General features: G+C 44.5%; 2 protein-coding genes across 2 annotated transcripts; both read right to left on the bottom strand.

Moving 5' to 3' along the window:
- Positions 1-1,133: 1,133 nt before the first annotated feature.
- LOC149331273 (uncharacterized) lies at positions 1,134-12,130 on the bottom strand. The gene is made up of 5 exons (XM_089555932.1): positions 12,107-12,130; positions 8,970-9,086; positions 3,994-4,101; positions 3,114-3,182; positions 1,134-1,211 (listed from the first exon to the last, which is right to left on the bottom strand). Exons 1-5 carry the CDS (start codon positions 12,128-12,130, stop codon positions 1,134-1,136), a joined length of 396 nt encoding a protein of 131 aa, XP_089412058.1.
- Positions 12,131-16,709: 4,579 nt separating this feature from the next.
- Positions 16,710-23,354, bottom strand: LOC149331272 (uncharacterized). Its single transcript, XM_089555444.1, has 4 exons — positions 23,318-23,354; positions 21,359-21,434; positions 20,671-20,776; positions 16,710-16,853 (listed from the first exon to the last, which is right to left on the bottom strand). Exons 1-4 carry the CDS (start codon positions 23,352-23,354, stop codon positions 16,710-16,712), a joined length of 363 nt encoding a protein of 120 aa, XP_089411570.1.
- Positions 23,355-24,575: the final 1,221 nt, after the last annotated feature.

The following is a 24,575-nucleotide window of genomic DNA, read 5'->3' as shown; positions in this document are numbered from 1 at the left end:
TGGAGGAGAGAAGACAACACTAGCGCTTGTGTTGCCTTCTGTCCTTTCGTCCCTGTTATTTAGCGCGAGTACAATGCCTCTCAACCACGCCGTTCACTTTTCTCAAAAGCCACTAATTTTTGACATCCAGTTTACAATTACATTGTTGCTTAATGTTTCATGAGGTTCAGACTTACACTGTAGACGTTGCAGGTGTTGATGACCGCTTGCAAGCCTTGTAACGCTACAGTACCGACAAACCTTGCATCCTAAAGACAACTTACCTAAATATTTAATTACCTGTCATTAAGGGCTGCTTCAAACAGGAAGCTAATTCAAAATTCGGCGCCTAATAACTCCAGTGCCATTAACAGCAATCACTAGATGTTATGTAAATATTCTGGGCTCATAAAGTTCCCCATTCGTTCTTCGATTGGCTGGCAATTTTACTTCACAAGATTTTGCTATGCAAAGAAGTCAACTATGAAAGATAAAAAAGCCATATTTCGCAGTATTGGCTTCGGAAAATACAGAAACTGTCGTGACCCCAGGGAAATAATTACGTTTTGCTATTCGTCATGCAGACAAAAGGTAGCTTCTTTCAATGTGCGCTTCCTACTGTCTTTTTATCGCTTCTGCTGACACAGCAGTTTACAGAAAAGGAGTCCCAGAGACATTTCACGCTGTATGAAGAATCTAAGCCACTTTTCCTGGGTCACCTTTCCCATTTCCAGGGGCTGAGATCACAAGGCGCATCACTGGCGTTTTAATGGCCACTGTCGCTACCATCTTGAGATCAAGATTAATGGCAGTTAGTGAGAGCGACAAGATTTCGACACAATATAGGGCGTAGTCGTGAACACACAAAACATGACAAAATGGTTCTCAATTATTGGTTTTCTAAAAGTGTAGTTTCTACAGAGCAATTTGGGTAATTTTATTTCACCGAAATCCGATGAGCTTCGTCGCCTCGCCGGTTTGGATAACAGCAATCAATGAACGTGACACATCTAGAAGCAAATTAGGAAAAAAATATGGAAACTAGTACTGAAGAATGAGTCCAGAGATGGTCGAAGTATTGCAAACACCGGATCGGACAATCAAGGCTTTGTTTCCGTGCCAGCGAGGCGCCAGTTAGTTTCGCTCGGCTGCGTTCAGCCAAGAAACAGCGGCGATTGCTGCTGCTGTCCCCACCTGAAGCCCTTCATCACGGGGCATCCCTTGATCACGATCTGCCCAAGAGAGCAAACAATGTCATGCAATAAGCCGTGTAGCTGTTCGCTTCGTAAGCAGAAAGAAATAGATGCGCTGGTTGAAAATTTGCAATAAAACAAGACACAACCGTGGTTAACAGGGCATAGAGGGGATTAAAAGGAGCGAAAACAATTGGCACTTCATTTTTGAAGGCTAGTGAATAGAATAAATGTCGCAAGCAACTAACGGCTTCCTTAAAAAATTTCATTGATGTATGTAACCGGTGAAGAGGAAAGGATAGTTCAGCGTCTTTGATCATTAAGTGCTCTTCACACGATTGGAAACATGTTGGTGGGACCACAAGAGCAACCGAGACGTATCATCGTTAAACTTCAAGGCGGCTCTCAATATTTCGATTCGAAACAAACAGATTTAGGGAAAATTGTTTGTTAGGCCTAAAGAAAAGCAAAGGTTTTATTTGGAAACCCAAAACAGCGGTTGATTTTTACAGCCACGCACCAAATTACGAGTTTTATAGTCTTCACAAATTATAGGATTGAAATCTCTGAAGTTGCCAAATAATTGGTGGATCGTACAATTACCTTTCGTTTCCAAATCTTCATGCGCTTTCTGAACATGACAAATATATACTATTACTAGTGGTAAACTATGTGCCTAAAAATGGCGCAGTACGTGCTACCAAGCTCAAAGTTTTGTCGGGTTCACTGTTCGCTAAATGGCATAACATGCACCCCATTTGAACCACTGAGCATACTAAATACACCTGAAGCAGATAAGTCGCTCGTAAATGTAGCACACAATCATAAACAGTTTCTTGTTTGCTTCCTTCACAATCGTCACAGAGCTCTTCCCCATTTCAATAGTGGCAGTTCATCCAGCTTTGTCATGAACTATCTTACCGGTTGCGAAGAAGCATGTGATCCGTTCATTTTCACCAAAAAAAAAATTGTGAACGATCAGCCAGTTGACGCCACTATTCTTTGAAAGCAGCTATTGTTACGCAAGATGAATACTTCAATGATTTTGATCTGATTATTGCTTTCATTCCAAACCGAGGCTTCTCACACGAGACAAAATTCTTCTAGACGGTGAAGGTGGCCGGAGGTGAGTCGAAAATGGCAGTAACTGAACAGGAAGCCCCCTAGAGAATGAGGTGGGGTGATGGTAGGAAGGTGGCGCTTCTGACTGCCAGCAGGTTTTTTACTTCGTCTTTGAATGCGTGTTCATCATCAGCTGGACGCCCCACTCCAGCTGTCCAGAGGGTGTAGGTAGATGGGCTAGTGGTGGATGACACTTCTGATAGAGTTGGGTAGATGGGTGGTGAGTGCTGCTGCGGCAGGGTGTAGTGGGCAGGGGTGGATGAGACAGTGGATCAAGAGTGGCGATGGATTGAGAGCCCCCTACGTTGCGGAGTGCGTGGGGATATGGCAAGTGGGTGGTACTTCAGAAGGGTGCAGATGAAGGGTGGAGGTACCTTGCTTGGGCTGGACGCTTCACTTTAACAGAGATCAGATTTCCGAGTGAGGGGAGGGGGAGTGGAAGTGATAAGTTTCTCTGCTTTCGTAGCAAAAGAGAAATATTTCAGCACATTGGATGCACATGGGAATGCGCTAAAGCCTGCGTAGTTTCGTGAAGTGTTGCCGGGTTATACATTCATCAGCAGCAGTTCCTGTAGCAAGAGCATCTATATGTTTAGCTTTGCTAGCCGGGGTATCTTCAACTTCATCCACCAGCACACACAGATAGATTTTTGCCTGTATTAGAATTTGAGAGCCTTCAGTTAAGATTACCAGAAAGACAGATGAAGGCAAGATTGAAAATTCGAATCTGGAACCTAGTTCAAACATCCATCACTAATAGTTATATGGCAACGCTCCACTGGTTCTTGTTTGATTTAGTGGACCAAAAATTATTCTTACCACCACTGGCCTTGGTTGTCGAAATCTCCATTTTCTCACACCCTTCATCCCTGGCACGCCTCCATCATGCTGAAGGGGTGGAATAAGTGAGAATGAGTAGTAAAAAGTAATTTTTACAAACTGATTACAAGTCTGACAGCCACAGTACACCAAGCACATAATCGCATAAACCTGTTCCGTGTCACCAACAGCTATCTTCGTCATTATTATATCGTATAAAACGATAAAAAAGAGAGGATTTACAACTTTCCTCTTAAGGGCGTGAAATAACGATTTTAATAGGCAACAAATAGTTTGCTTCTCAAAAAATTGAGAAATCTGTGGGTTCACACCTTCATAACTTCTATGCTGGCAATGGTATAACATTCATTCGTGCTCACGTATTCCTCCAAAGCTATCTCGCTAGCATACATTATAAGCTCTTTTATCGTTCCTGCTTTTCGGCCATATGAAAGCGTTGCAAATGCGTTTCATGATTGTCTTTTAATCGTCGCACTGTAGACAGTGAATATTTCTGGGCTAAGATGCCAATAGGCATCTCTGTACAAAGAAATGTTTATGCAAAAGATTACTTGTTTTTGGTACTCTAAGTAGCCACTACTGTTTATTGCTCCAATTGACACTAAAGCCAAAATTTTTTTCCGATTTATCGATATTGGGTCCAACTCCCGACATATCCCCTTTGAAGACAACGAGGCAGCTACAATTCGAAACAAAACATGAAACAGTACTCAAACCTCAGCATCAGAGCTAATCGGCCCAATACTGAAAATGTGCTGGCAAATTTAGGTCCTACAAAGGACCACAGTTAAACCATTCATTTCTAATGTTGGGTCAATTACCTGTGCTGGTGGGGAATGCATCGACAGAAATCTCTTACCATCGGTGTCTGCCGCTGGCTGAAACCCCAGCCTCCGATTCCCTTTACGTCATCCATGCCGTTTCCCATTCCAGTTTTGTAGCCGGAGATATAGGCAGGCCCCGCATTCTAGTAAGAGAAACGGCTGAAATTTCTTAGCACTTTCGTCCATTTCATACTCAAAAGATGAAAAACGGTACACAGGTCTATAATATAGATCACTTTGAATTAATGCACAATTTTTATTCCACAGAGGCAATGACAATCACTGGTTGTCTACAGGGACAGACATCTTGTGTCGTCATTATTCCCATAGCACCTGTACTTCTGTACGGCTCAAGATAATCTGACTCTCATATCATGACCGATGCTCACAGCCGTGCTAACAGTGACTGGCATAACCCGAAAAACCCGAACGAAGTCTTCCTCGAACTTCCTTCCTCATAACACAGAGTAAAAACGCGTAATTCAACCCCTACTCCATATTTCCTGCACCGTTTCCGGGGAAGTTACTGCAGAGGTATCATACATGAAAATACAAAGCCTTCTTCAAACATGTTGGAAGTTGAAGTTCGAACACGTTGAAGTGAAGCGCAAATATCGGCCTTTGTGGATTGGTTTGCGCTACGCGGAGAACTTGAGGGAGGTGCGTTTCCGGGCTACGAGAACATCCAGATGCGGCAGTGAGTGTTCTTTTTCCCTCTTGCGCGAACAAAATATCCACTTGCATGGAATTTAGATGAAAGAAGAAATTTTTGATTTGGGGTCTCGTTATGAGCCATTGGCTGGGGCCAGAACATGTTCCATGGATTGATATGCCATAACAGCAGAGATGGGGAGGCATTGGTGTTCCGTTCATCTGCCTCGAAAATTTTCTTTTGAACGAGAAATACGTGCCTGGTAAGCATAGTTCCGTTAGGCGGCTCACATCATCTACACTTAATGGAGTTGTAGGGCATCTGCTGCAGCGGCTGCCGCAAGCTTTAAGGGGACTTTTCTGAAGAGTGACATCACATCAAAGGAGACAATTGGCGTTTGTCGGCCTGCTTAAGTCACGGACATGAGTCGCTCTTTTTTCCGTGATTAGTGATATCATCTTGTGAAGGTATGTATTCATGCAGTGATCAAAGCGTGTTAGGCCGTAGAATGCTGGAGCGGATACATTGGTGCTTACTAACTCCAGGTAGAGGTTCCAGAGATTTGGGTGTTTTTGGAAGACTTCTCTCAATGTTTTGTTTAGCTTCCATTGGGTATTTATTTGAGATGCTGGGTCCAAAACGTTATGAGTGAAATTTAAAACAGTTTTGGTTGGGGATGTATCGCAATTTGCTATATGCTATCAAACCCAGCCAGGCTGGCAATTATGTGGAATTGTTAAGTTTTGAGTTGAATATCAAGACGACCGGCCACACTTCATCAACTGGTGTAGAACTAGCTGCCCTTAGGGGCTGCAGTTGATTCCTTCTGCCAAAAACCTTCACATGAATGATCAGTTTTTCCTTATTCTAATGCAGCCCTTCAAAACCCGCCAGCAGCTCTACGCCGCGGGTCGCAAAAACAACTGGTTTCAGAGATTTGAGAGGTGTACTCCGGCGCCATGTCGAAAGGTCGTGACATCATGTTTCAGTCACTGTCAGGACACTGCCGTATGAAAGGAAACAAACGTGCGGACGAGGCTGCCGATCTCCGCACAATGACGGACTTGAAATATGTATTCCTATATCAAGAATTGAACCAGCGTGTGACCTGCGCCGGCCGATGCTGGAGCTCACGCTTTCTGCGTGGAACACTGCCATGTTTTACAATCGTCGCCTCAGGGCATTAAATCTTGAACGGCACCTTCCTCTTCCCCATGATACACTGCGTCGCGAAGCAAGATTGTTTTGCCGTTTATGGCTCGTTATTGCATTTACAAAGCAATACACGTTCCGGATTGGGATGGACGACAGCCCTGCTTAAGAAATATGTGGCTGCGAAGAAACAATAGTACATCTCCTGTTTGAGTGCCCTATTCTGGCGACCGAAAGACGCAATCTGCGTTGTGCCCTCGACCGCCGCGATCATCGCCTTTTCACAGATAATATGATCTCGGGACTGCGACCGGAGAAATCGAATGCCCTCATGGCTTAGAAGGCACTGTTTTGCTTCCTGAGAGCGACTGGCTTGGGGGACCAGTTGTGACTGTGCCCCTCGCTCCTTCTATCTTTCTCTTTTCAATATCTTCATCCCTCTTCCCCGGTGCAAGATACGCAACCAGAACACACTTCTGGTTAACATCCTTTCCTTCCCTCTTCTTCTTTATCTCTCTGTCTCTCTATTAGTTTTCAGTACAAAGTGAAAAAGTGTCGCACGAGTAAGCCGAAAGTATATTTCAATTAAATTGGAACACTATTCGCCGTCTGCAGACGCAACAAATGTTTGCCACTTCGTCATAAAACACGAACGGAACCCCTATGGAAACATTTCTTGGCGAGCTCGCGTCACAGAAGTTTTCAGGGACGAATATCATACATCGTTATTCGAACAAGGTAGCGCAAAGAAAAAGTTCCCTTATTGTGCAGTGTGCTTAAGAAAGCTTTTCAGCGTACTTTCACACGCTGAAACATGTTTTCATCAGATATTTCAGTGTATGATGAACAACTATAAGCGGACACTTGTGGTATAGTATAGTAGCGCTTGAAGTGGCCTGGTGAATTATGTTAGCGGCAACCTCACTTCTGTGGTCGTTTCTTACCGACTGCAACTGTTGTGGTTGGAAATTCCACCCCTTCATTGCATTCGGAGAAGCCGTCCCTTTCATTTCTGTGTAGCCAGCATTCATGGGTGGTGGCGGGCCCTCGGGAAAAGAAAATAAATAAGCTGGAATGCAGATAAACCAGTAAATTCTGGCAACAAATACAGCAATTACAAGAGAGCCATTGCTGGGCTGTGTGACGAGTAGGTGGCAACAGCACTTAGATAGATGTAACTCCAGAACGGAGACTTTAGAAAGCTTATTCAGGAAGGACTTTTTTGGCAGAATTATCCAGTGTGCTTAATATTAGGGCCACGCTAATTGCGACCAGCAGTTCTCACCAGTATATTAGACTTTCTCAATTGTGTGTCCTCGGCTCGCACCTCGAAATTTCTTTCACAAAACATATTCTTCCCTCCTCGAAGGGTACTGTGGGGTGCACTAACACAATCACCGCGCATTTTTTCTGATTGTAAAGCGTCACTTATTCCTCACCCGAGCTTGTGCTGCTCTGTTGTTTCCTCCTTGTTTTTTCTCGCTTCTTGCACTGTAGCCACAAGCCGGCTAGCCCAACGAGTTACCTTGTCGAGGTTGTCTCTTCACGTATTCAAGATTTTATAGTCTTCAAAAAGTGTGCTACATCTGATATTTCGGCAACATTGATGTTCCGTATTGAAACATCTTCCCTTTTCAAAAATTTGGGGTGTAAAATTTAGCTAAAAGTGAATTCATACGGATGTGCAGCAAAATATTTTGAGAATCGATATTTTCTGACTTTTTTTCAAATTTCCCAAGTTTAGAAACCGCTGCATGACAAAAGGGCCTGAAATAGGAATTTGTGGGTCTTACTGTGAGAATTTTCGGTTATGGCACGGCACATTACTATTTGGCAATTTCGACAGTGAAGAGGGAGTAGGTCAGACCCAGATGGCTTCAGCGGAGCATCGTTTTCCTGAAGTGATTGTTAACTCTTCATTGTACAAAAACCAGCGCTTACGAACACGGACAGAGGACAAGGGAAAGAGACTGACGGCGCAGAAGGGAAAGATCAGCGCCGTCAGTCTGTTTCCCTTGTCCTCTGTCCGTGTTCGTAAAGGCCGATTCACACGACGGACCGTTCGCCCGCGGCCCGCGCACTACGTGTGCATACGTCAGCAGTTTGAGGGGCGCGCTGTCGGCCGCCATCCATCCATGCCTCCAGCGCGCCTCTCAAAGTGCTGACGTATGCACACGTAGTGCGCGGGCCGCGGGCGAACGGTCCGTCGTGTGAATCGGCCTTAAGCGCTGGTTTTTGTACAATGGACCACCACCAACTCGCCCAATCCTCAGTTCTTCTGCAGTTAACTCTTCGCCAAGATTATGCAAAAATTCAAATTTTGAACTCATGAGTGTGGCCTGCTGTAAAGCGATGAGCCATGCACGGTATCAATTGTATAATCATTTTCCAGAAGAGTAAATTGTATGACACCGCATTCGCGTGTAATGAGTAAACACTTTCGTGTGGCTACTCATAAATTGGGAAAACTGACCACTGCTTTAAAGATGGCTTCAAAGAGCCTGCTACATCTGTGAATCGCTGCGAAGCTTGACAATCGCCGTGGCCTCTTCTATCTTCGCTACTGTGTTAATGTTATTTCAAAGCTCCCTCTTTATTGCATCACAACCTATAAAACCTTCAGCAGTTAGTAACGCCTGTGTTGCCTGCACCTCTTGCGCCTAATTTTAAATTTGATATACCACCCACAGGAACTTCTCGCTCTCCTTGATCTTTTTATTCAAGTAGCAGTGTTACCTGTAAATCTTTTCTACATGAGGCTCGACAAATCTGCGATTTATGAAATGCCAGCAAAACTAAACCATTGAAACTAAAGCGCAAGAGCACAGACCTTTGAGACAGCGCCCCACCACCCTAACTACAACCTTGTATTTTTTTTTCTCTGTCCAACTGAACATAAACAATGCAAGTATGAACTACACCAAACGTATATTTTAAATAACACTGCTTTCGCGACGTGCATTGATTTGAAAATCGGAATTGTGAATGCGTTGAAGAAAATACTTTGTAAACATAAGTCCAAGACCTCTGGGTGAAATTTACAGCTTAACGTGCCGATAACATGCCCGTTTACACGAATTAGTAATGGAGCTTTGTCGATAGGAATGAAGCCACAGTCTTGACATAGACTTGATACAAATGACCTTCAATATCATCTGTGAGTGCCATGCCAGGTGCTACCGACTGAGCTCAGCTTCCTCCTCTTACCATCTGTTGTTGTTGCTGCTGTCCGAAGCCTATAGACTTGATTGCCTTCACAGGTGCCGTGCCTCCCGAGGCGCCAACACCACCAGGCAGAGAAGGTTGCATGAAATTCGGATTCTCCTGGAAAGAGAGCATTGAATTCGTGAGCTTTAAGCCCCACTAAATGCTCTTTTTTATTATCTGCAGTGCGAAAAGCACTTATTATAATGGCGTTATATGTGGAGACATGACATGGTTTGTGCCATAGCGTTTGCATAGACGAAGTTCACACAAGCAGTTTTCTATAGCATGGCTAGTAGTGCAGAAAAGTGCATTGCATCAGCTAATTTTCACGAATTGGGTACGCTTTAAAATGTTTCTTGTTTTTTTTACTGCGAGCTCACGTTCCCAGTCGCTGCAAAGCCTGGAAAACATTGAAAGTAGGTCCCTTCCCAAGGTGGAGTGTGAGGATGAGCCCTATTGTCGTATGGAAGCCTTGCAAACGGTCGTTCATGTAATTTTGATTCTCTTTTCGGACCACCGCTGCGGCGGGTCAGTGGTTACGGCGCTCGGCTGCTGACCCGAAAGACATGGGTTCGACCCCGGCCGCGGCGGTTGAATTTCGATGGAGGCCAAATTCTAGAGGCCTGCGTACTGCGCGATGTCAGTGCACGTTAAAAGAACCCCGGGTGGTGGAAATATCCGGAGCCCTTCACTATGGCGTCCCTCATAGCCTTAGTCGCTTTGGGACGTTAAACCCTATTAAACCAACAAAGTAATCTTTTCGGACCGTATATAGGCCCGACAGAACCCTACAGGAAGTGGCCGCTGATGGGTCTCGCTTTTTCTTATTAGCAATCTCGCAAGAACGAATATAAGTGACTTGTGCCATCAATGATTGCAAAAATCCTACCGAAGCTACGCAATTAAGAGGCGTCGTGTTTTGCGCGTGTCTATTTTTTACCTTGTAAATAGCTCGTGACCGGCAACACTCTACGCACCATTTATCTATTGTTTCCGCTCACTTCATCCCCTCTTCTTTTCGGCTTTTTTTACGCTAGTCTAGCGGAAGAACTGAGATCCTCATAGTAGCTGTTGAATTTGCAAATCCGTAAATTATAAAATCCTTGCAAAATAACAGCGGCTGTCTCATTACCAGTGGCCCTTTAGGCGTGCGTTCATTCGCCCTTCCGGGTTAAGATCTGAACCCTAGTCCTCTTCAGAAAGAATGATATTTTTTAGAGTTTTTTTCAAATGAAAAGGGATCCGATTGCATGGGGAATGGCTGGGTTTAGAAATGCAAAAATATTCTTATTTTTGGCCTCCTAGCAACTGAGTCCAGCCAGAGGAAATATATAGCTGTGTACAAATTGTGCACTTCAGAGAAGAGAGGTTTACAAAATTAGCAAAAGTGCAATTGTGAAAAGTGAAAACCCTATGATAGACGCGAACTATTTACCTGGTTTCGCTTCACTTAACGCATGTCCTCAGGATTTTTGTGGGACAGCGTGTGGCTTCAGACAAACTGAAGTAACTTATACCATTACGTATACCCTCGCTGCCTGGAAACGAAATATTTAGTACATTTATAGGAGCCCTTCCGTCCACTTTCCGTTTTTCAAGCATTACAGAGTTATCCTGCTATAATTTATCCGGCCTTTACTTTCAGCGCTAATATTACAATTTTAACCGATGATTCTAATTTTCTACCCATATATTGCCAACCTTCCTAAGCCGTCTTCATTGTTAATTTTTCAGTGGCATTTTTATTTTTTTCTTTAAGCGAAGAGGAACCATATTAGTGTGCGAGACTAGACGAAAAAATGTACCTTTTGAGGAAACAGGCATATTGCATATTTACCTGCGCTGCTGCTTCTTTTATAGCAGTCATCATGATAACTGCAAAGAAAAAAGGAGGGGTCAATTAAACTCCGCCTTCAATTTATTACGCAATGGCGCTATTGAGTTAGTGGCCATACATGTGGAAATGGTCATTTTCGACATTCATAGATCCTTGGGAGTCTTCATACAGCTCCTGGGGCAGTGGTCCAGCGGTTAACTGCTGCACCACTGACGTGGTGGTCAGTTTTCTCACGATCCAGAGCGGCAAGGTTGGGATGACGCCGAAAGGACACGTGACCTAGGTGAGACACCTAGGTTGCTTCTCCAGAGAATTTTCGCTCACAGCGCCGACGGCGACAACGCCGGATTTTCTACAGGACGGGCGGCCTAACACTGCCTCGTTAAAATAATTGATTATGTTTTATTCTATCTGTGTAAACATGTTAAACTCTGTGGCATAAAATATGACAGAATGATAATTTTGCCACGAGGGTGCTGCAACACCTCTCTTCCCACTGTTCAATGCCTGAACTAGCATGTAAGCGTGTCTATGGATTCGGAAGGCATACGAACCTGAGACCTAAATTTCTTTGTAATCAGAAAGGTTTCGCAGGCTCTATTAAGCTTCCTGTGCGCAGCCATTAGCCGCACAGTTTTTCTCCATGGCATGCATCGATATTAGCGCTTTAACCTCGCTAACTGGCAAACCTGACTTACCTTCCTTTTGCTATATATGCCAAAAAAAATATAGTATGACGTTAGAGTGCATCGCTGCCTTTGACAAGCAGGTGTGAGCGATAGTTTTCTCATCGATTTCTTTCGCCTGCGATGTTGCTTGATTGCTTATATCCTTCGACTACTGACCGCAGCATCGCCGAATATAATCGTGTCCGGGGCGACCGCACTTTGTTTGGGACGAAATGCGAAAGACCGCCGTGTAATGTGCGATGTCAGGGAACGTTGCAGAACCCCGGGTGATTGACATTACTCCAGAGCCCTACACTTCGCTTCCGTTTCCCTCTGGCTTTTTCTTAAGGCGTATTTCACATGTTCCTAGAGAATGCACATTTACGGCGGCTTTCTGTTGTCCGGGGACCTTTTCCTTTTTACATTTGCATTAGAGGGATAGAGACACAAAGTATTTGGATGTCCGTTTCTTTGCCTTCTGAGAGCCCTGTAGACCTAGTAATGATAAAAATTAGCTCTAAACACAAGTGCGCAGGGTGAATATTCAATTAAAGACAATATTGTGCAGGAACTTAGCTTCTTGGTGACGTCACCACTGAAGTGTACTTGGACGTCACGGTCGACCAACCAACCTGGATTAGCACATTCCTGAACATGTCGGTATGAAAATGTCGGTTTGGAAAATGATGGTATTCCGACATTCCTGAAAATGTCGGCAGGGAAACATGCAAAACGAAATTGCGGTAGGGACCCAAAATCGTCTTGCATACGGACGGTGCATACGGACGGTGCAGCTAGATCAGTCCACGGCAGGGCCGACTTTGTCCGGATGCCACTGACGAGAGCCGACGCAGAAAGACATCTGCGAGTTCTTGGCCGAAACGTGACTTAAGCGTCATGGTCTACCCCTGGTAACTCGGCATGCCGTTTGCACCACCTCGGCCACTTCCTTCAAATCAATCCTCCGCGCGGCCTCTCCCGCTGCGATGCTGCGCTGTTCTGTCGCCTTTGGCTGGGAATGGAGTTTGCAAATGCGTACTCCTATTTAATCGCAATGGCAGACTCAGCTGCGTGTGAGAACTGCGGCTGTTATGAGGCAATTTAGCTAGAGCGTGTCCTCCTCTCTGCAACGCTCCCCTTCTTGGATATTGGTCTCTTTACAGAAGCCAAGATTCTGGGTCCTTGGGCAAACGTTCATCTCAGAGGTAAGCTGTGAAGGAGCTTCTGAAGTTCTTAAAGAACTCAGGCTTGAATTCAGAGTTATAAACTTTCATTATGTACACTGTGTACGCTGTTAGTAATGGCCTAGGGACACGCGAAAAACTGATCTCCTATTCCTCTCTCCTCTTTCTTTTTCGCCCTCCGTTTTCCTTCCCACATATAGGGTCGCATACTGGGCGTCGACTAGTTAACCTTTCTGCATTTGCGTTCTTCTACTATATCTGTATGCTGGCGTCGGCTTCACCGACAAGCACTGCTGTGAACAACCACCGGGCTTGGTGACGTCACCGTAAATGTGGTAAGTGCACTTCGAAGTCACTCGATGCGGGTAGAAATTCTCAGTGGCTCCTCTTGCAATATTTAAAATTGTAATAAATTTTTCCCACTCAACGCCTTCGACTGCAACGTGCTGAAAATGATCTTGTTACGCTCATGAGACAAATCATACCGTTGTTTAGCGCTCCAAGTTGTGTCTACACCCCTCCAGACTTTACAAACATTCGTCGACCACCTAAGCACACTATTATTATTCCGAATTCGATGCACACACCAGGGACTTAGCGATCCGCCCACATGCTTGATCGAGATTGCCACAAGCTAACCCAACTTTATAATCTTCGCGAAAAGAGTTTATCGAGCTCATCATAATTCTACCCAAGGCCTAATGTGCCCAAATCGCACCGTCGATACACATTTGTCTAGAAACTGTATGGCGTCTGTTACAATCCTAAACCACTTACGGAGAGAGGCCGTTGTCAGCAGACTGCACCACATGGAGAGGAGCTTGGCTGGCCTTCTGGAAAGATTGTCGCAAGAGACCCGCAAAGCTCTCAGGTAGTGCTCGGTGTGCTTAAGGAAAGAGCGTGACCTTACGCTGCTCGTAAAAGATGCCGCAGGCTTTTATGTAACGAGTTTGAAAAAAGGAAGGCTGCAACTAAGTTTGGTTTTCGTAATCAGGGAAACAGATACACGCACGTTCGTGCAGCAAAGATACAGGGAAAGTTTTTTTTTTTTCCTTTCAAAATGCACCAGAGACGCGCGCTCCACTTTTCTTTTTCTGTTTCTAATTATAAGTACCTCTTCGCTTCCACACTGGCTGTTCCCTTTGCCATTGCCAGCATGCTAATGGACAGCAAATTGAGCCATGTCTTTTTGATATCAATTTTTTATGCATTTCCACACACCTTCAGGGAAGCGTATTCGACCACGTGCAGGACAATTTCTCCCCCTCTCTGTAACTGCTTCCACCCCTTCTAAGTTGTTCACGTCGACATTTCGCAGATACGTTTGCCGGTCCACTCATCTTGCGAACGAAGTAGATCAAAGTCCCGCCATTCGTCTCCAGTCTGAGAATCATGCAGCAACACATCGATCAGCTCTAGATAGGAAATGACCTTCAAACTCAAAGGTAACTAGAATGGCAGACGCCAATTTTTTAAGCACGGTTTTTCTCTTGTACAATGAAGAGAACTTGACACATAATTATTGGGCAGAAAATTTGAACCTGTCGGGTGGCTATTGAATTAGTATTTACGGATATGCTTGCACGAGCTTTCTGCCAGGCCGTAAAACGCAACATCAAACAGTGTCCTATACAAGTTGTAGCGATTTCGTAAAAATAGAAGTTAAAACTTAAATACATTGTACGTGTAGCATTGTCGACAGCGCTTCCTTTCAACGATAATGACGGGACCAACCGCTTGGATTAGGATATGTAATAGTGCGCTCATTGCTGTAAAGAACGAATTTTCAACATCAATTCATACTTGTGTATCTTGCAAGGGTGGAAGAGCGGGCTAGTTGGTAGTTCATCTTGAGGAAAAACACAGCGCATTCCTAAGACACGGACAAAGAAAGGCAAGACGATACAGCACTGACTTCAACTGATTATTTTATTGTGGAGCAACATATATATACGCTCGAAAAGTGGGCGGGAAGACATGAGTAACATCTGCTGTGTTTGCACGCGACCGAAAGATAACAAACTACAATTGAAAACAACATGAGGGCAAGGAGGCAACAAAAAATGAAAACTAGACAAGATAAAAAGACAAGTGGAGGAGCGATTAAACGGATCACGCTTAAAAGCGTGATCCGTTTAAAGCGGGATCCGTTTTTAAGCGTGATCCGTTTAATCGCCCCTCCACTTGTCTTTTTATCTTGTCTAGTTTTCATTTTTTGTTGCCTCCAAGGGTCACCCTTGCCCTCATGTTGTTTTCAATTGTAGTTTATCGCCGCCGCGGTGGCTCAGTGGCTATGGTGCTCGGCTGCTGTCCCGAAAGACGCGGGTTCGATCCCGACCGTGGCGGTTGAATTTCTTTGGAGGAGAAATTCGAGGCCCGTGTACTGTGCGATGTCAGTGCACGTTAAAGAACCCCAGGTGGTCGAAATTTCCGGAGCCCTCCACTACGGCGTCTCTCATAGCCTTAGTCGCTTTGGGACGTTAAACCCCATAAACCAAACCAACCAATTGTAGTTTATCTATCGGTCGCGTGCAAACACAGCAGATGTTACTCATGTCTTCCCGCCCACTTTTCGAACGTATATATACATGTTGCTCCACAATAAAATAATCTGATTAGTTGAAGTCAGCGCTGTATCGTCTTGCCTTTCTTTGTCCGTGTCTTAGGAGTGCGCTGTGTTTTCCCTCAAGACACTTGTGTATTTTGCCTTGTGTTTCCTCTCATCCTTCTGTTTTAATCGAGTGTTTATTCTTCGGTTGTTGATTCAGGATTCAGGGTAACATTCGAGGGACAGGAGCAGGCAATACTGTGATGTCATGCACTGAGTAGCATTCTGAAGCCGCTGTAAAATCGGGAGCAGAAAAAAAAACTTAACCGTACTTACAGCCTCGACGGGATTCAAACCTGTGCTGGCGCCAACACCTTAGCTTCAGTTGCCAAGCATTTAGACCATCAGCGACGACGGCTTTTTTTTTGTTTATTGCCTACAAAATTCAACGTCACTTGCACAGGGACTGCAAGCCAAACTTTCATTTACATAGAAAACCTAAAAACTTGCAACTGTCTTTAAGGTTTCTATGCTTGGGAGCCAGCCTGGTGCTGGATCCTCAAACTCTTCGACCGCCGCAGCATATCTCCACTTGTGTCAATGCTGCCAACGCTGCCAGCCACTCGCACTGTGCTTTGGATATCGACCTCTTCAGCAACTTTCCCTCGCTTACAAACGGAAGAGTATGTGGGCATGGATAGATGGGTGGACGATTAGCGTGCCCCTTTTAGACGGAGTCACCACCATGGTAGGCATTTTTTCTTTATATTTCATTAAGTAATCCGTCAAACTTTATGTTGTTTTCTATAAATTTGCCATTTTTCTGCAAAAACCGTTTTTAAGGCGCCAGGAAGCGCCATTTTACTACCTTGGGGCACGGCAGGGCAGGACGGGGGATTTGAATCACAAAAAAAAAAAAAATCCGCAAGGAAGCGCCGTCTGATGTGCATGAAAGTCAGACCGAACGGTTGCAGAATTGAACCACCGCAGCAGGATGACGAACAACTTGAACTGTCATTGGTACTTGGCCCAATATTGGAAATGAATGGTTTCACTCTGGTTCTTTGTAGGCCCAGCCTTTGCGAATACATTTTGAACATTATGCCAATTAGCTTTGTTGCTAGGCTTGATTGCACATAATCGTTTTTTTTTCTTTTTACGCTGTGAGCGGTTTCAACGGACGTTGCAACTTAGATTGTTTTTTTTTCCTTTCTCCCTCAAAACACCGAAAATAAATAGAACCGTTCGTGAGAGAAATTCGAAAAAACTTTTATTCCTATGAGCAAAAGAATCCGTAAATTGCGAGAAAACAATTTTGTGCCTTCTTCCTTCGCTCCTCTTGTTTGCTAGGCAGAATGAGTTTCGAACGCCGATGTTTCAGGCAAAAAAAGCGGTATAAACTGGAAAATGCGTTGTATAAAACGTTTTGCCACTCTTTCAAAGTTCGTTCCACATCCTCTGACTTGGGCATTCTTCTATCGTTCTCTCAGAGCATGACTCCATCTACCCTTGGGAACTCGACCCAAATATGGGGGGTATCTGCATTTGCTGTTGGCCGCCCATGTCGTAGATGGAGCCTCCAGGATATCCCCTGTTATAGTTGATGGTGAGCATTCCTCGGGCGATGAAAGGCAGGCTGAATCCGTACTGTCAATGGATGAAAAAAATGCAATGCCACAGTCAGGCCGGCAGAAAAAACGAGACGTCAGTTAGTATGATATAAACCAGTGATCACGCCTACCGTATTGCAGGTGAGATTTTTTAAGGCGAAAGCCTTTAATGCCTCATCGTTGTCGACAGAAGGTCGTCAGCAGAGGTGTCACGCTTTTCTAGGCAGACCAGGAAAAAAATCTTTGTGCACGATGGGATTCGAACCACCATCCTTCCGTTCCGCAGCCGAGTGTGCTAATGGCTACGCTACTTCCTGCCAACGCATACGCAGTTCTCCTTGTCTAGGACGCTGGAGAGTGTTCGCAGAGTGTTCACTGGAGAGTGTTCGTCTCCCAATCGCACAAAAACGGGATCTCCTCTTTTTGCTTCGTTTGCAAAATAGAAAACTCCTTTAAAGAGGAACAGAATCTCATGATATTGGTATTTCTCAGTTAACATAGAATTCGACGCAATTTTCTCAACAGCACATCCTGAGTTTGCTTCTAAGTGCTTGTTTATTTTTTTATAATTCGCTCCTGAAAGCACTATGACTCGACCTATCATCCATTCTACAACATGAACTGAGTCCTCAACTGAGGCATGCAAGTAAAAACAGGGGATGTCAATCCAGCGCAAGTATTGAGAGCAAATCCTAAATATCCGACCTAAACAACTGGATGAATAACGTAAGGTTAGAGCTGATGAATAAGGTTAGGTTAGAGCGCATATGGCAGGCACTCTAAAATGTTATGAGCAGCAACTCACCTATATATTTCAAAAGAAATGTAGCAGTTTTAAGCTTAAAATACTTAAACCGATTTAAATTGATCCACCTATAGAATGTAGAGCGACGCGGAATTTGTAATTAGGCAGCACTGCTCACAGTCCTTCACCTTGACGTTTGTTTCACGCAAAATGTCATGTAAAACAGCCCTAGTGTTAAATAGCAGATGAGAGCGCTCGCATAGCATGTGAAAACGGGACGACCAGCATTTATTTCGATTCCTTAGAAACAGACTGGCAGAGGAGTGGCAATTTTCACCAAAGGTAGCTGACAACGACTTTTTCGCTTAGTTTGACGTCAATAAGAAACCAATTTTGTATATTTGGCAGAGGAGCCGACGGTACTAGCCGAAGTCTTGGTCGTCTACATAATAACCCAGTTGTCAAAAATTGAGCCAATTTCAATGTAAAGGAACGCCGCATATAATGTATGACCAGGACAGAAGAAGTAGAGAGGCACGCGGCATTATGCTTCTCGCGCCGTTTTTCGTGCTGCTTTGTTTCATAATGTCAATTCATTAACTAGCCACGGAGCAAACTTTCAATGAATCAAAAATCAAATTCATGCAGTTTGACAATGACGGCATTAAAGTTTCAACCTGCACATTACTTCATCCTTTGACAAGGTGTTGACCCCAAAAGACCATCAGTCATGCACGTCCATTCAGCGTGTATTTACATCTGCTGTCAGCAGCATCATCATCAGCCAATCTATGTCTTGTAGATTCCGAACGCCTCTCCCACGACCTTCCAATTAGCTCTGCCTTTCGGAAGCTATGCCCACCTTATCCCCGAAAATTTCCTAAGCTCATCAGCCCGACTGATTCTCTGTCGCACAGCGCTACGCTTATCTTACCTGTGAATACACTCCTGTACCTTAATCGACCACCAATTATCAACCTTTTGATATGAACTGAGTAATGTATTTGGGTAAGATAAGATACATATCTTACCCGAATACAAATGTATCTTACCGGTAGTCACCTATGGGGCAGAAACGTGGAGGCTAGCAAAGAGGGTTAAGCTTATTTTAAAAACAGCGCAGCGAGCTATGGAAAAAATATTGATAGCTGTAACGTTAAGAGATCGGAAGCGGGCGGAGTAGGTGAGGGAACAAACGCGGGTTAGTAATGGCAACCTAGTCGAAATCAAGAGGAGGAAATGGGCTTGGGCAGGGCATATAATGCGAAGGCAAGATAACCGCTGGTCCTTAAGGGTAGCGGAGTAGATTCCAAGAGAACACAAGCGTAGCAGGTGGTGGCAGAAAGTTAGTTGGGCGGATGAGATTAAGAAGTTTGCGGGGATACAATGGCCGCAACTGGCACAGGGAAGGGTTAATTGGAAAGACATGGGAGAGGCGTTTTCCCTGCAGTGGGCGTATTCAGACTTATCCATGGTAAAACAGCGCGGAAAAAACACGAGGACGGAACAAACACGACAACACGAGCGCTGACTTTCAACTGACGATTTATTACGCACATGTACTTTCTGTACTTCAGACTTATGATGGCGATGATTATGATAATGATGTATTTGGAACAGCATGCTCTATAGTCCACACTGCTTTCTTTGTGCACGACCTTCTTAGCTCCGTCACTTTTCTTTCGATAGCTTGTTGCTGATAATAGCTTAGCTGAGGGCGCCTGAATGTTAGCGCAGTTGATTCTCACCCCGAAGGTGCGAAGACAGCTCTTGAGAGGTGTATATGGAGCCCGTCTTATTTCTTTCCCAGAAGTGATATTTTTCTGGTCTTGTGACCGCGCACTGTTCGCCTTTCCTCTGACGACTATAATCCATCATCATCAGCCCAATTACGTCGACTGCATAGGAAAGGCTTCTCCCAAACTCCTTCCATTACCCCGATAGTACCGGAGTAGAAATCAATACTAATAATTAGGCTCTCTAAATAGCACGTCGGACAAACTAACTTTTGATTAAAAGGCTACAGCAGTTTTAACTGAGCTCTGGTTACCCGCAAAAGTGTAAGTGAAGGCTCAGTTAGGAACTGGTTATCACGCGCTACGGCGACATAGGGGACCCGCACAGCACAAAACGCCAACTCGTAACTGTTTCCTACAAACGTTCATCTTGCGACATAATTAAGTTTTACTGTCATGCCGATGCTTTGCGTAGGTTGATCAAGCAGATCTGGAACCGCAAAATTTTGGGATCATTTCAGCAGTTGCAAGCAGATGCGCGTGCATGGAATCTAGTAGTGCATTACCTTTCGCACACCTCTTGTTCAAACCTTATTGACGCGGATATAACAGGATATCAAAAGGACAAAAACAGTTAAAAGAGTAGAGAACTGAGCTAGTTGGTTCATACTTCTGGGCGGGTACAGCAGGAACAACAAAACGCGGACGCAGAAAGAAAAACACAGAACGTGGACGAAGCTGACTGGAGTTGACAGTCAGCTTCATCCTTGTTCTGTGTGTTTCTTTCTGCGTCCGCGTTTAGTTGTTCCTGTCAGCTTCGTCCTCGTTCTCTGTGTTTCTTTCTGCGTCCGCGTTTTGTTGTTTCTGCTGTACCCACCCAGAAGGCCAAAAACAGGGCCGATAAATTTCATCAGCTACGCACTACATGCACGAAAGACGCGAGTTCGATCCCAACCATGGCGGCCGCATTTCGATGGAGAAGAAGAGCGAGAGACCCATGCACAGTGCGATGTCAGTGCACTGTAAAGAACCACAGATGGTCGATTTTATCCAGAACTCTACACTACGCCTCCCGCATAGCGAAGATCAATTTGCCATGTCAAATTCTCTAAAACTAAACGAAAACAAAGTGAATTTTTTTGATGAAAAGTTGTTATAGAACGTGAATATTCAGATGCATACGTGCGTAATGAACCCTGTGTGAGCATGTTTAAAACCTGTAAAAAAATTAAAGCCACAGTTGTGAGCCCGCGCTTCGTTTTTGGTGATTCTCTCGTCCATGTATGCTTGAAATAGCGCTCTCTAAGTAGGAATATGCAACCGACAAGCCTCTGCCATAATACTGCTAATAAAATAAGTCTGAGGCATCTTACCGCGAACGAAGGGTACGAAGGATAGATCGTTTGCGGAGTCCAGATTCCTCCGCCCTTCACCGCCTTCACAGCAGCCCCACCACTGAAGCCCATACCCAGGCTTGCACTGCCGCCGTGGTAGCCCTGCGTCTAAAGAATATAAAAAGCTTCTCTTTGTAAAATTCTCTGAGGGCGACTAACCAGCTTAAATGGACACTGAGCACTAATTGAAATGAGCCTCTATCATGTGGCACCTCAGTTTTAATGACGAAGATGCTGCATTCGCTCAGACTGCAGGCCCGCAATTTTCTCTAATATTCCGCGACTGCTGTCGTCGCCAAGAGGGCCTGCTTCCAATAGGCGGTGCAGGCGCGGCATTTTTATTTTCAAGTACTTCTAACACTCACCTTAACTAATGTCACCGCGAAAAAGCCATTGGAACGAGAACCAGACACACTGCGCAGTGCCACAAAAGGCGTCATTGTAAGGGTACTTTCTTTCTGCGGTTTTAACGAGAGGAACTTTTATGCTATGTTTTTTTTCATGGAGAGTATTCAAGGAACTCGGTTTAGAAAAATACAGATCCCTTGCTTTTCAGTCGGTTATGGTTGAAATTTTGCGAATGGCTCTCACCTGTCGTTCCGGAAAACTAAGGATCAATATAACTAATAATTCCGTGAAGCCTTCCCTCCCATATGCAAGCATACACTAAATGCCACAAGGAAGATGACACAAAGGTTGACTTGCCTGAGCAGAACTTGTACGCAGAGTGAATGCCAGGATTGCTGAAAATAAAAATTCTTTATCAAATTTTCTTTCTGCCCTCCCAATGTCTCTAAGGTGCAGAGGAGATTTCAGCTCAGGTAGAAGAAAATATCCCACTTGACTGCCTGCTACGAATTATTACAGAGGCGCTCATATCTCAAAGCGTTTAATTGTGAAGCATCTAGTTCAATAAATGTTTTTACTCAATAAAATTTTGCCCATTTCTCTAATATTTGTTTTTACGGCCCTGCTTTTGAGCATGCCAGTACATATCACTGTCTATAACATTTTTTGACTAGAGAGAGAACGTTAAGCATAAATGAGGAACCTTCCAAAAAAGCCAGAAAGCTTTTCGTTCGATCTTCGTGCAAATGAATTGCCTTCACAGTACATGGCATCAACAGTGCCATAAGGGTTTCAAAAATATTGCAGCGCTAGGAATCTGTACCTATCAACAAATTACACCTTGAGACACTGAGACAAATACGTACAATGCCACGCCTACCATCGACCCGCTCGAGTTTATGCTGAATCTATTGCGTTACAAGTTTCTTGCACGAATGCCTTCTGCAGGCGCGTTAACTGGGAAGCCGGCACGGATGCTCTCAGTAGTCGCGCCGTGCTTCTCACTGTATGGGGGCTCAGTAACAAAGGACAGCGGGGGCAATTAACTTATGAAAATGCGCGTACGCGGGCTCCTTCCGAAGTCACCTAGTTTTCTCTTTTACCATAGTTCTGGCGCTTTCTAAGAAATCTTGATAGCCTAAACAGTAAAAGCACTGCCAGGAAATGAGGACAAGGGCTTCTAGTTCCCTTGTCTGCCACGACATGGCGCATGGTTTTGAACGTTGAAAAAAGCTTGTCGGCATCTCCCATGAAGTAAGGAAGAAAGAAATGACCTGGTGGCTGCAGTACAAAACGTTATTGGCCGCTAGGCATAGCGGCACTGATTGCACCTATTTCCCAGCAACGGGAGAAGCAGCAGCAGCAGAAATGGAGATTTTCAGACAAGGTCCCTCTTGCGGCCTTCTGAGGTCTCGCCACGAGGCAGCTGGCATCAGCGCTCACCTGTGACTACTCGGAGTACTCCTAACGAAAATTGTTCCCGTTACAGCAGCCAATATTCGAATAATCTTATTTTCACACTGTATTCGCGCACTGACGAAAATAATTTTTTCATGGACTCAGTATGTTCAATCGGTTTAGTAAATGGAGCGCACCACATCCAAGCCCCATCAGATGTAACCGGCCCAGGGGACTTATGCTTGTCGCGGTAAGAAAGTGCCGGATAAGGAGATGACAAAAGAAGAACCTTCAGGAAGCGCATCTCCAAGAAAACGTTGTTTACGCCAATCCAGTATTTTGAGCTTCATTGGTTCCTCCGGTGCCCGACTACAACGCTCAAAAACAAGTTCTGCGGTCGGCGGAGTTGTGGCAGAGGCTTTACATCCCGTTTCTAGACAGCACATCTAGCTTGGCGTAATCAATTTATTTGCTTCCATTTTACTTTTCCTAGATAGCAGTGAGATTAACTCTAAAACTCATGTAAACTCCGCCATTCATTCTCTTACCTACGTTTAGAAAGATTTAAATAGACGGCGTTTCACCTTCGTGCTAATTGAAAGGCGACCGTTCGCGCCAGGTATACAACGCACAACCTCAGCTTCCTCAACGAATAACCTAAGACAGAGGGCCGATTCTTTTGGAGGAACCTGAGAATGCAGACTGCTCGGCTTCCTTGGTGCTTTCAACCTTTTGTATCGTGGCGCCTTGGAAGAGTTCTTTTAAATTTGCCTAGTTGTCTTACAGTAATAAGCAAGAGGCAGCTAGCCAAGCACGTGACCCTTACCTTTGTCCTCTCATTTGCCTGATCAATATGAATTATCCCATGATATGCACTTACCGGTCATAAACGTTACGAGCAGCCTTTCCCAAACCATCTTGCCCCGAGATATGCGACTCAGACGGCTGAGAAGATGCTCGGGTTCTTTCGGGGATTCAGAGCACTTTAAGTAGCAAGTCCTCCTCCTCACAGGTTTTAAAAGCGCGCTCAGCTTGTAAGAAAGTTTCCTTTTGAAGGCAAGCTGGTTTCTAGCTACTTGCTATTTTCTTCTATCTTGAGCTGTACCCTTGGAAAAAAATGCAAAAAGCACGTAGGCACAGCGAGCTCCCGTTCGCGTTCCTTTCAGCTCGCAAAGAAGCCGGGTCAAAGCCGCCACTCTTTATGTTTTTATTTTGTTTGTGTGTGTTTTAGAGCTGTAGCTCTAACGGTCTCGACGTACCTCTCCGAACTAATGTTGGTGTCCTCGGGCAAAATTCACCTTTTTTGTGGCCGCTTCAATGCTAAGGTGCATGTCATGACTCTCGAGTCTCAAGAAAACACGCACCAACACGATTACATAACATTTCAGTCGTTTTTACTATCACCTCTTCTTCTACTCCTCCATACCCTCACAAGCCGGCAGTTTGCCTCATCTGTATCACATATATTCTTTCACCCCCATTGGTAGAGACTTGGCATCAAGCAGACGAATACTTAAGGGTCTTTTTTTGTGCAAGCATCAAAATGAAGAAACAACCCATGTTTGAAACTGGCAGCTTTGTGCCGCTTCAAGCTGCCATCCGAACAATAAAGTGCAACCCAATCAACCGCGCACACTAGTCAATGAATTTATTATTTTTCCTGGGTATACTATTCTATGTTTTGTTTTGGTCTGAACCTGAAGCCATATCTGTTAGGCATTACAAGTAACTCAACTCTGTCTGAACGTTGTACTCTTGTTATATTTTTCAAAATGGTCGTTTCGAAAACATTTTCGCACACTGCGAGCATCATGTAATAAAGTAATAAATAAACATCCAACGAATAAATAACACGCAACTGATTAAATATCTGTGGAGACGTCTACTTGTGACTGCAAGTGTGTCCCTACACCACGAAAATTTATTCACGTATTTTCTTAGCGGCTCTGTGAGTGATAGCGCCATGTTTTGACTGCCCTTGAATGGCAGTAAGGCCAGTGGCATGACAGGACCTAGTTTAATGGTGTCCTATTTTCTGTCACCCTGCATTATTGTAAGCCCGGGTTTCTGACAACATTACTGAAAATATTTTGCTGCCGGTTAGTAAAAACCATTTTTTTATCATTTGATCTGACCTT

This window comes from Amblyomma mixtum, chromosome 8 (genome assembly GCF_055824585.1).
Source record: "Amblyomma mixtum isolate Tamu chromosome 8, ASM5582458v1, whole genome shotgun sequence".
Lineage (NCBI taxonomy): Eukaryota > Metazoa > Arthropoda > Arachnida > Ixodida > Ixodidae > Amblyomma > Amblyomma mixtum.
Note: the sequence above shows the minus strand (reverse complement) of the source record. Positions and strands in the feature narration are given on the sequence as shown.